At 36.2% G+C, this 13508-nt stretch overlaps 1 protein-coding gene across 1 annotated transcript; it reads left to right on the top strand.

Moving 5' to 3' along the window:
• The first annotated feature begins 5415 nt into the window (after window positions 1-5415).
• LOC145217831 (uncharacterized) lies at window positions 5416-13057 on the top strand. The gene is made up of 3 exons (XM_080085173.1): window positions 5416-6489; window positions 8194-8580; window positions 11676-13057. The coding sequence occupies exons 1-3, from the start codon at window positions 5535-5537 to the stop codon at window positions 12476-12478; spliced, it is 2145 nt and encodes a 714-aa protein (XP_079941299.1). The 5' UTR covers window positions 5416-5534; the 3' UTR covers window positions 12479-13057.
• Window positions 13058-13508: the final 451 nt, after the last annotated feature.

The raw sequence follows: 13508 nt of genomic DNA, 5'->3' as shown, positions 1-13508 counted from the left end.
CATTTAACAACCGAATACGGTCGGTTTTAAACCATGTAACAATAATTAAAAGCCTACTGGTGCCAAAGTTGACGTTAAAACTTTGCGTTGTGCCCGTAACTGTTTCAGCAAAATATTTGAAACACTTAATCCGTACACTTTTCCGCTTTTATGGGGTTCAAAATGGGAAAGGGTCAAACGAACAACGCTATGCGCAAGTATCGAAGAGGGAGGGGCGGGAATGATTAATGTAGAAAATTATATTCTGGCCCTAAACCTTAAATGGTTTCAAAAACTTTTTGACGAAAGCGTAGTCGCGGATTGGAAACAAATCGAGGCACCATACTTACGGGGACGAAGAGTTAACGCTTTTCTAAATGCAACTATATCGTTCAATCGAGCCGAGGTTAAACGTGTTTTACCCTTGAGAATCTTGCGCCATACCCTTGTCAGTTGCATAAATACCTTATATTTGCAAATCCAAAAACGATAGAAAGGACACTTTGACTGAACCAAAAAATTAAGAACCAATCTAAAACTTTCTTTATGAAACCCCTGATCGATTCTGGCGTAATGTTCCATAAACATCTATTGACTAATGAAGGAGAGTATGAAACTTACGACAACTTGGCGTTAAAATTTAATTTTCAGGCTAACAACGCAGAGTTCATTCAATTCATAAAACTTGTTTCAAGTCTGCCTGAGGAATGGGACTCAAAAACCGACCAACAAATCTTATTAAATCTCATATATATTGAATCTTATTAAAGACCAAACATCGTCAAAACAATTTACACCAAGCCATAGACCACTGACCGAACGGTCTGGCGCGCCTGACCCATACACAGACATAAAAAACTGATCGGGATTCGTTCCCGGGAGTGTCCTGGGTTCGAACCCCGTGAAAAAAAGACGTCTTTTTTCTTACGATTTTGACGCATTCTCTTGTATTTGCGTCAGGCTTCAGCGAGGTGTTTGCGAGGACACTTCGTAATACCAAATACGTTGCCAGTCGATGTTAGTTAGCTCTTCAGACAAGAATCAGCCATAGAAGATGGTTAAACCTATGCTCTGGATGTAATTGTTTTCATTGTAAATGTAGACATGCGTTGTGTCAGATTTTGCAGCATTCATAGGCGTAACATAGAACGGACAGGTTTCAAAGTATGTGATGTCACAAATATAGTTTAAGATCATAAATTCATTCTAAGATAAATTTCTCTACCCCATATATGAATTTGCAAAAATGTGGGTTTGTGAGAAAATTGCTGTTGAATGCAATTACACACGTTGTATAAAGTAATAAGATGTTTTACTTTATAAAAGATTCCCAAAATTGTGGCTAAGATCCACGACTCATTTTTAAGCTGCTCCATTGGTGGAAGATACATTGCAAATGAGAAACTCCATCGATGTGATGTTTGTAAAAAAAATTCACTCAAAGACAAAGTTTAAAAACACATGTTGACACACACTGATGAAAGACCGATGTGATGTTGGTGAAAAATGCTTCAAGCAAGGTGGATCTTTGAAAACACACATGTTGACACATATGTAGTTACATGATTTATGGTTATACTTAATGTACGTTGGCTTGTATTTCACCAATAGACATTTTAAAAAACGGTTGTGTAAAGAAGTTTGTCGGGGCAGTTTAGATTTAGATTTTCCGCTACAAAATCTTTTTGCTTTAATTAATTGCAGAAGCGTTATTTTGTGCAGCCTATTTAGTGAACTAACTGGTAAAAAAAAGAACAAGGGCTAAACAGAAGCCGTCCTCTGCATATTAAACTCTAACATATTGTAAGAGATATTAATCTGCAGTGGTAGATCCAGTACAAATAAATAAGTCGGTTAAATAATATACAAACCAGGTACGCTGTGAAAATGACGACAAAGTACGGGTAATTTACGATGGTATGCTCCATCCAACCAGAGCGTACAGCGTACTAAAATACCACAGTATTAGTACGCAAAAAATATTCCACTTGCGAATGATATTGCAGCTTCGATATTCACTTAAACTTGCATTGGTAGTATCAAACCTTTCTTTTGTAAATATTTTTATTTTATATGTCTATTTTTTTATATATGTTTAATCTCATTTGTTCTGCACTGATCTGTAACGTTTGTTGTTGCCATAAAAGACATTTTTATTGTTGTTGTTGCCATAAAAGACAGCTTATCATTGCTGTTTCATTTGCTGAAAAAAAAGTAAACAAAACTAAATAAACTAGGTTGTTTTCAGTTAGGTCTTGAAAACAGTTTTTGGCCAAGTCCCTTGTTTAGGTAATCTGTTGAAGTGGGGGGAATGTGTTGGATGAAATGAGGCAAAAATGATGTTTAAATAACTGGAGCCTAAGTTTAAGGAAACAGCAATATTGGAAAGACTAAGTTTATCCCCGATTGCAATAAAAAAAATTTTTTTGAGTAGTTACGGTTTAACTCTTATCGTTTGTACCCGTTGCCATTTTTACCGCGGCAGTCCAGTTACTGACTGTTTAAATTTAAATGGACAAAGGCATATAAATATCATTAATTCGAGCGTGGGGCGTTTGAAAGCAATTTTTGCAATTACTGAAATTTTAATGGAATTTAAGTAGCAAACTTTTAAATCGAGCATTCTATTCTACTGCTGTTCAGCGTCAACACGTGTCAGCGGAAAACAACAGATAAGTTTATTCTTAAAACTTCGGTGACGTAACAGTAACTAATTTCCGAATTTTATTGGAAGCCTACATGTGATATTGAAATGGTTTATTTGGACTACAACGTGGTATGGTGAGGTGTTTTATTGTTGTTTTGTGTATAAGTAACGTAAGCAGACGAAATACTGCGACGTATTCAACAAGGTTTGCAACGGAGTATCGCACCTTAAAGTCGCGCGCCTAGTTAACGCTCGATTATTTGTACAATGGCTGATTGACGAGTTGGTTTCATGCACTTATAGGTGGCGATCCTTTGTCGATCTCGCCCCTGTTCTTGCTGCTAATGGTCGGCGAATCTTACTTCATTGTTGTCGTGGATCGCCCAGATTAGAATCAGTGACCAAAACGTCATCATCTGAGGCGTAAAATAAAAACAAGCAGACGAAGTTTTTTTTTCTTACAGCACTATCACACCTTTGTAACTGTGAAATTGGAAGAACAATGTTTACAAGTTATGATGATTGGTTTATGTTCTTTGTTACGTGGCAGGTACTTTAATGCGTCAGACGATAAATTTGATGTATTGGATTTATTTTGAAACTGACGCAATTCCAACGCTCTGAATCAGTTTAATGATTATGTCAACATCAGTTCGTGTCAACGCTTACATAAAGGCGGAATATAATGAATAGCCTCAGGCGTATCAGTCAGCGCTGTATGTAAGCATTTTTCTCACATGGCTCATGTCTGCATAACCGTGACGACAACTGCGCACTGTCGTCACTTAATCAGCGGTTAAGTTGCGCGCATAGATGTGCAAAGACAGAGCCCCATTCATGTAATATTCGTGTTAATACTAGTGTAGAGTTTGAGCTGAAACATAGTGACTTATTTGTAGGCGAAAAACAAAGGTTTATCTGCACCGTACAGTACTCAACGATGTTATTTCAACAACAAACCGGATTTGTAGTCATATCAAAACTCAGAGGTCGCAGCTGTACAAGTAATTATTTTCTAAAGTATTTATATATGCGCGATAAATTGTCATGAGCCCAGGTGATGGATTTTCAGTAGCATTGTAAAGTTGGTGCGTTATCGATTTTGTTTGTTCAAAAAACTTGAGCGAGCATATTAACTGCATCAAAATAAATCACGTTTGAAAAAAATTGCCGCAAAACTGACTGCCACATTGCGAAGCCAGTTTGTTACGTATTAATATTCAGTTTTAATAGTTTTGGCTGATTTCGTGGAATTTAAAATGCTTTGCCGTTGTTTGCTAGCAACGAACCGTTTCGAATTTAAATGGCCGTTTGGCATTTTGTTAAATAATGTTTGTAAACTTATTTACTGATTGCCGTAACGGTCCTTTTGTTCCCCGGTAATTCATTGTATAAGAAGTTGTTTGTGTTTACTAAGACCGCGTTGGTCCTGCAAGCGCAGTCGTTTTGAAATCTTTAAAATGCTGGTCGCTTAGTTAAACAATAGCTTTTGAGATCGTTTCTGCCCATGCGTTGAGCGTTGGTAAACAATATTTGAATTAACTGACGTTGTGTTTAGATCTATATATATCTAGAAAAATAGGGCGAGCGTTTTCATTATTCTACTTTTACTACACCAACGTTCAGTAATTATTCTATTGTACTGCATTGAACTCATGCTCGTGGATCGCTCTGAGTAGAATCGAATAAACTACAAAAACAATCAAACTTCTGGAGCGTTTAAGAGTCCAATTTCCTGAACGCGCAAGGTTGTAAGGCCTCAGTCTTACAAGTTAGCTTATATTTGCAAACAGTACAAAACGCATGAACTAATTGTTTTCGCTGCTCATGATATCTTGTGCTACGTTCAATAAACGTTATAATTTGCGATAAAGAATCTGGTAATCTTTGAAAAAAAGATATTTCCGTATGGTATGTGATGCTGCATTAGACATGAAAAAGCTAAAACCTTTGAAGCGAAACACGCTACTGCAGTTTTTAAATGATGCAAGCAACGCAAGAATTATTATTCCCCAAAGATTTGGGCGCAAATATGGGTAATTTAATTTGGAAAATAACTTCAGTTTACCTTTTTACAAGTAAAATGTTCATCCAAAATAACTTTGAATTGTTGCACTGCATTAGTTTTAACCAAATCTACATCTACTGTAATTTCATGGTCTTAATAAAGTTTTTTGATAAAATAATCTAAAGTGCACATGTTTTATAATAACTTTTTTTTACTCGTATCATAGCTTTGACGTCGACCGCTTACAGTACAAATAAGACCTTTTAAATTGCAAAAAAATGCATTAAGCGGAGATTAATTTATCTACTCCTGTACCTTTATATGTTATGTTATGGAGGTATTGCTGCAAAAACAGATTAGTTAATTTGCCAGTGGAATAATCAGTACATGTCCGATCAGTTGTTTCTCCCAGTTTGTGAACAATATAAATGACTCTTGTAATCAGACACGCTGGAGTAAAAATTCGTTGCACAGTTGTCTGCCACATTGCGAAGTCAGTTAATGCAGTTAATTAGCATGTAACTACAGTCGAGAGTTAGACATACAATAGTCAAACGCATGTATTATGTTTCTCCGTTTTTAATGCAATTTCAGGTAAGCGTTGTAAGGCACAAAAACATTAGTTTTGCAAACCCGACTGCTTTACCTGAAGCCCAGATGTATTTAGTTTAGGTGTTTATAAGTTTTCGTTTAAATTCAAGTTTGAAGGCAATTTAACGTGTAATTATGTTTGTCAGCATTACGAACCATGAGATGTTCTTATTGTTCAACGTAGCATTCTTGGCTATAGAGCATAATTTGTGAGATTGATATTTCAGGAGGCATAAGTTAACTCACACCAAAAATAAATTCCATCGAGGTAATGTTTGCGAATCAATAGGGTTGAAGTTTAAAAAAAACATGATGACACCCTCCAGTGAAAAAAACCATCGATGTGATGTTTGTGAGAAAAGTTTCAGCCAACGTGGAAATTTGAAAAGACACATGTTGAAACACACCAATGCGAAACTCCATCGATGTGATGTTTGTGAGAAAAGTTTCAGCCAACGTGGAAATTTGAAAAGACACATGTTGAAACACACCAATGCGAAACTCCATCAGTGTGATGTTTGTGAAAAACGATTTACCGAAAGATGTAGTTTGAGAAGACACATGTTGATTCACAACAACAAAATTGATTCACAAAAATCTTATCAATGTCATGTTTGCGAGAAAAGATTTGGTCTCAGTGGAACTTTAAAACAACACATGTTGATACACACTGTGGAGAAACCTCATCGATGTGATGTGTGTAAAAAATGCTTTAAACGACGTGGAGATTTGAAAAAACACATGCTGACACACGCTAATAAGAAAGCACATGTATGTGAAATTTGTGAGAAACGGTTTCGTCAAAGTGGACAATTGAATGAACACATGTTGATTCACACCACAAAAAAACCTCACAGATGTGATGTTTGTGAAAAAAGCTTTAAACGAGGTGCAGATTTAAACAAGCACATGTCGACACATACCAATGAGAAACCTCATCGATGTGATGTTTGCGAAAAAAAATTTAGCATGCGTTCAAACTTAAAAACACACATGTTAACACATACCAATGAAAAAGCACATCGATGCTATGTTTGTGAAAAAAGATTTGCCACTGGTGGAAATTTGAAAGCTCACATGTTGACTCACACCCATGAGAAACTTCATCAATGTGATGTTTGTAACAAACGATTTAGTCTTAGAGGAGGTTTGAAAAGACACATGTTGACGCACACAAACGAGAAACCTTATCGATGTGATGCTTGTGAAAAAAGATTTATACAAGGTGGACAATTGAAAAGACATATGTTGACACATACAAATGAAAAAACCCTTTGATGTCATATTTGTGAAAAAGTATTTGCCGACACACCAATATGCTGTTCGTAAAATAATAATGATTTCATAGAAGATTGCTCTAAATCCAAATGGATTCTTTGAAACGTACATTGCATTAAAAAAACATATGTTTAATTGCGTTTTCGATGGAGATTGGTTACTATAATTCAAATGCAAAAATGCACGCGGACGGGAATCCGTATTTGCTAAAGAACTTAAGAAAGTATCAAAATTATTCACTAGACTAGAAGCTAAAAAACTTTTTATCATATCTGTTCCCTCTTTTTTTGAGCACTCGCAGTTAAAGTCACATATATTGTTTATGCTATTTTTTTTCAAACAAAATTTACTGGTTGCTAAAATAGTATATGTATATAAAGTATATGTGATAAAATATGGGACTAGTTTTTACCCTTTTGCTGAACCTAATGACCGCAGAGTTGCTGTTTTATGTGATTGTTAAGACGCATGTAAAGTTGTCAAATAATAGTGTAAGCTGCATGCTGTAATGTTGGACACTGTTGTTTCACAATCGTTGATTCTTTTGCTACAATAAAACAAATGGTACAGTTCGTATGTGTTGACCTGTAACGGCCTCACATAAAAAAACAAACTAAAATTAAACATAGGCGTTTCGGGGTTCGTCCCAGTAATTAATTCAATTACATCTTGGCTCACAAAACTCTAGTGATAACAGTTTCTAAAGACTCAGCACCGAGCCTAAGTCGCATATTTGTAGTGTACCAGCCCACGGTATGGTCCTGTCGTGGGTTCGAATCCCCCCACAGAAAAATCTGTCCTATGTATGACAACGCTCGGCAAACAGCTGAATCGGTGCAACGCCTTCATTGAGTCTGATGTGCTGCAATTTTCCTTTACCATACAACCCGTTGATTTCGGTGGCACATGGAGGCAACTTTGCAAGGACAAATATTGACAAATCTTTACTTTCATGGGTAAACGACTTTTAAACAGTACATAGGCAATAAACATATGCGGTAAAATTGGGCTTAAGATATCAAAGTCCACATACAGCCAGTGCCCTATATTATCCTTACGTATCGGCGCCCATTGCTGCTTTGTATTTGAAACAAGTTCTAAAGCATAATGCTTCGCGGTCACATTAGCCTAAGGATCTTTTCGCCGGAAATCCCACAGAGAGGCATGTTTCCTTTGGGAGTGTTTGCTCGTAGCATGGCCCACTAACTATGCAAAGAAGGCAGCAAGATTTTGATATAAAAAATGTTGGGTAAATGTTCAAACTTAATTTTGACGCCTGTTTTGACCTTTTTGAAAATTGAATTCATGTGATACGAAGCATATGCTGGTAATCCTTTTACAACAATATCTGTAAATAGTTATTTGGCAGGATGATAATTTGCAGTCACGCCTGACAAAACGCACTGCTCGAATCTTATATTCATAATAGCTACCCATCAAACCGACCATCCTTGGTCATTTTGTGTTTAGTTAAGATTTAACCAGCTGCTTAACAATTAGACTGAAACCGTACGATACACTTTTGAATATCTAGGCTTCCTCATAATGTTTGTGAAAAAACTTTTGCCCGAAGAGATGTGAAAAAACACATGTTGATTCACACAAATGAAAGACCTTATCAATGCAATATTTGTGAAAAAAGGTTTAACCGAGGCAGTGATTTAAAAACACACATGTTGATTCACACTAAAGAAACCTCATCAATGTGATGTTTGTGAAAAACGTTTTGCCCAAAGTGGAGCATTGAAAATACACATGTTGACTCACACCAGAGAAAAACCTCATCAATGTGATGTTTGTGAAAAAAGGTTTCGCACAAGTGGACATTTAAAAGGACACATGTCGACACACACTAAAGAGAAACCCCATCAATGTGATGTTTGTGAAAAAAGTTTTGCTCAAAGTGGAGTTTTGAATAGACTCATGTTGATTCACACCAGAGAAAAACCTTATCAGTGTGATGTTTGTGCGAATAGGTTTAGACTGACTGGACACTTGAAAATACACATGTTGATTCACACCAAAGAAAAACCTTATCGATGTGATGTTTGTGAAAAACGATTTGCCGCAAGTGGAAGTTTAAAAAGTCACATCACGACACACAATAAAGACACACTGCATCGAAGTAATACAAGTAGTTTAAGGGAAGTGAAAATTTGAAATGAACACATTATAATACACACTCTAGAAAAAATCAAACTAGTGTAAGATTTTGGATTATGTGTGTTGGCTTGCTTCAAAGTGGAATTCCCTTTGTGTGTTTTGTTAAATAAACAAATAGCATGAATGGGTCTTTGAAAACACGCTTGTGTGCTGTTTGCGAAAATGTTTAACGCATTTAGATTCTTTGAAACTATTTTTACCAGTGTTATGGCAGATTTTGTCTTGCAAGTAGTTTTTAGATTTTTTAAAAAAATCTCGAAAAGAATAGCAAATTTTAAACCATGTTTTTCACTGGACATTGGTTGTTCAAACCCAATCAACAATACAATACATCGCTAAATCGAAAATAGTAGACACTCTATTTCTTATTGCTTGACAAATAGTAGTGGTTTTCGAGATTACTTCTTTGGAAAGCTTGCGAAAGCGACATGTAGAACAAATTTTATGTAGTTTTCCTAAATTACCTTGCAGTTTATCACGTTTCGGAAAACACAAATACCATGTTAAACCGTACACTGGCAAGACTTTTGTTTTGTTACTTGCAATGAAATAAGTTTTATTTGTTGCAACAGGATATTCGTTAATGCTCATCACGAAACTAAAGAACACAACGTAAATCGTTGTGTAAATAAACGTTATTTTATGGGTTCATGTTCTTTTTTATCGCTGTGTTTCCTGTTACATCGTTATGGTGAGAAAAATCGATATTTCACTTGATACGTGGTCTCTTAGTTTCTAACACAAAAGCTGACCACGTGTCGTACTTACAGCTGCTAATTTCAAAGTAAACAATAAACAGTTCTGTGAAAAAAACAAACACAAGTATTAACAAAACAAAAGAGTAGCAGAGATACGTCGTAAATAGGCATTGGGACATTATTGACGTACATGCGCCACTTAGGTTTATTCTGCACGACAGGGTTTCCCATGTGAACGTAATGAGTGGCAATTTCCTAAACCACATATGATACGAACATGTACTAAAGGCTGAGGTCGCAGCTGCACAATCGATTACTGTCCGAGTTGTTTTATGTACGCATAATAAATGGTATTAGCAGCCCAGTTAAGTTACAGTGGCGGGTTAAACCAAGGGTATTTTGGTTTGTTAGTTTCGTAGGATTTCGTTGGTCTGCTATGCGGCTTAGATACGTTTCCTGTGGCCTGTACTCTTGCATTAGAATGGAGAAAAAACTGTCAAATGAAGCAACGGAAGCAAAATCAACATTGCTCAAAGATAGATTTTCCGCAAAAATTTGAGAATAAAAGTTGGTAGTGGTAATTGCAAGTTAAATGTTCAGTCTAAATCACCGTATGTCCTTGCACTTACTTTACTTTTAACCCATTCTACGGATGAACAACTAGTACCTATTTAAAGTTCGCAACGGCCTATTATTGATGATACAAAATTGCCTCACGTGAGTTTATCGCGTAACAATGCGCTGGACAACTTATACACACTTTGGATTTGATGTTTCAACATAGAATTCTGCACCAAAGGAAATTTCAAAACACACACTACAAATATACTGCAAGATATTTGGGAAAAAAACATTTCCCAACATGGATGTTTAAAAACACACTCACTGATTCACACTGAGGAAAAAAATCATGCTTGTTGCTTCTGTAAGACACAACAGGATGTTGAAATATTTTTCAACTCTAAAATCATCCTTTGTTTAACAGCGAATTGAATTGTTTGTTTATGTAACAATAGCACAAAATAACGCATTGTTAAACGTCATTTGGTTTGTAGTGGTGGGATCAAACTCTGTGACGTGTTTCCATTTTTGTTGTGATGGTTTGTTAAATAAGTTGTTAACAAACTCAGTTTTGAAATCCCACCTGTTAACTGTTCTCTTATTTTCTAACTTGATGGAAGCTAGCTAAACTGGCCATGCGTCGAATTGCTTCCTGTAATACGAGAACGTGGTAAAGCTGCAAGTCGCAGCTGCACAACCCGATTACTTCGTTTACCTGCACCAAGTAGTCTTAGTAGTTCAGTTAAGGTTTATAGTAGCGTGGGAAAGCTAGAGTGTATGTTAGTTAGATTTGGAAGGGCAAATTTGTTTGTCTGTCATGTTTAGAATGCATCGTTTCAATGATTTTACCAGTGGTCTGTTATGTTGTGTTGTGTTAGGCGTTACGTAATTACAGTCTGAAATAAAGAAGCGACGCGGAACTAATATCAAACCTGGTTTGAATTTTCGCAAAGAAATGGATTTAAGTGTTAATACTTGGAAACACTGATATATAATATTTATTGACTTGATGCTTTTATACGTTTTGTTTTAAATAACTTCAGTTCTCTTGCTACAAGCAAATGTTAAATCACTTTTACCGTTGCGTGAATATTATAGTTTCAATTCATAGTGCATCGGCTGTAATCGTAAAAAAGTTTAAGACCAATCCCCCGAAGGGCAATGACTTTTCGTAAAAGACAAATGTTTTTGCCGATGTGAAGTCGACCCGTTCACGTACAGATAAGAACTTTTGAAGTGAAAAAAATATATTTGAGATATTTACGGGAAAATAATTACCTTCGCTCGGTAACCTTTGTAGGTTAAATTGACTCAATACTGGATAGACGATTTGGCTACTTTACCAGTGCCACTGGAATAGGTCCGATCAGTTGTTTGGCCCAGTAGACGCTTGTAATCGGACACGCTGGAAGAGGAAATTGTTGCACAGCTGACTGCCGCACTGCGTAGCCAGTTGATTTCGGTTAGCTTAAAACATTACTCGTGTATTAGGATTGTAGATAGTTGCACACATAAGTTAATTGGAGAGTATTACAGAACTGAAGGTTGCAACTTTCATATTTTTTTCACATAGTATTTTTATTGTTTCATTGTGTCGTGAAACTCACTCTAAACACAAACCTGATAAATGTGATGTTTGTGTAAAAAATATTTGCAATAAGTGGGCATTTAAAAGCAGACATGTTGACACACACCAAAGAGAAACCTCATCGATGTGATGTTTGTGAAAAAAGATTCACCAGTTCACAAGGTTTGAAAACACACATGTTGATCCACACTAAAGAGAAACCATATCAATGTGTTGTTTGTGAAAAGAGATTTAGTCAAAGTGGAAATTTGAAGACACACATGTGTATTCACACCAACGAAAAACCCCACCAATGTAATGTTTGCGAAAGAAGATTTAGTCAGCGTGGAAATTTAAAAACACACATGCTGACACACACCAAAGAGAAACCTCATGTCTGCATTGTTTGCGAAAAACGCTTCAGCGAAAGTGGAACTTTGAAAAGACACATGTTGACACACACCAAAGAAAAACGTTATCGATGTGATATTTGTGAAAAATTCTTTACCCAATGTGGAAGTTTAAAAACACACATGTTGACTCACAGCAATCGAAAACGTTATCGATGTGATATTTGTGAAAAATGCTTTAACCAAGGTGACCATCTGAAAACACACATGTTGACACATACCAAAGAAAAGCCTTATCGATGTGATGTTTGTGAAAAAAGATTTAGCATCAGTGGAAATTTGAAAACACACTTGTTGACACACACCAAAGAAAAACCTTATCGATGTGATGTTTGTGAAAAATGCTTTAGCCAAGTTAGTCATTTAAAAACACACATGTTGACACACACCAAAGAAAAAACGCATCGATGTGGTGTTTGTGAAAAAGGATTTAACCGACGTTATCACTTAAAAATGCACATGTTGACACACACCAAAGAAAAACCTTATCGATGTGATATTTGTGAAAAATGCTTCACCGCAAGTAGTAGTTTAAAAAGTCACATAACGACACACAATAAAGACAAATTCCATTGATAAAACACATTATGATACACACTCTAGAAAAAAAACTGCCGATGTAAGGCATTTCAAATTTATCTTGCAAATAGTTGAAAACTTCAGAAAAATGTCCAAACAGAACAGCTAATGTTGAACCTTGTCATAATTCAACCAATAAGTTTATTTTAGATGTTTAAACCCAATCAACTATAACGCAACACACCGCTACCCCGAAAATGGCTTGATGCATTTCTTATGGCTTGGCAGTGATTTTTGAGAATACGTCGTTCCAAAGCCTGCCAAATGTAGTGCCAATTTTATGTTGTTTTACATTGCAGATTATAACCTCCCGGGCAACACAAGGACCATATTAAAACTGTGCACTAATAAGACTTTGATTTGTTACTTGCAATGAAACAAGTTCAATTTGTTGCAACAAGATTTTCGTTAACGCTTATTGCGATGTAAATCGTCCTTTGGCGTGTGTAAACAGACGTTATTTTACGGGTTCATGTTTCGTTTTTATACCTGTTGTTTCTGTTGGATCGTTATGGTGTGAAAAATATATATTTTTTCTGTTGGATCGTTATGGTGTGAATACAGTTTTCTGTTGGATCGTTATGGTGTGAATACAATAAAGAGTCCCGTTGAAAAACCGCACAAGTAATAGCACAAATGCAAAGTAGCAGAGACATACGTCGTCGACAGGCATTGTGAAACAAACATGAATGCGTCACTTTGTTCCACCGTTCTGCACGGCAGGAATTCCTCTGTGAACGTAATTTACTAAGGTGGCAATTTCCTAAACCACATAGGATACGTACACGGTCTAAAGGCGGACGTTGCAGCTGCACAACCGATTACTGTCCGAGTTGTTTGATGTTCGCATAATAAATGGTATTATTAGCCCAGTTAAGTTACAGTGGCGAGGTAAAGCTGTGCATTGGTTAGTTAGTTTCGTTGGTCTGCTATGCTTCTTAGATACTTGTATGTAATCTTGCATTAGAGTAGAAAACAAAAAACCTTTTTTAACAAAAACTGTCCAATCAAGCAACCGACGCACAAC

The sequence above is a fragment of the Phallusia mammillata genome, chromosome 3 (genome assembly GCF_965637545.1).
Source record: "Phallusia mammillata chromosome 3, kaPhaMamm4.hap1.1, whole genome shotgun sequence".
In the NCBI taxonomy this organism is placed as follows: domain Eukaryota; kingdom Metazoa; phylum Chordata; class Ascidiacea; order Phlebobranchia; family Ascidiidae; genus Phallusia; species Phallusia mammillata.
Note: the sequence above shows the minus strand (reverse complement) of the source record. Positions and strands in the feature narration are given on the sequence as shown.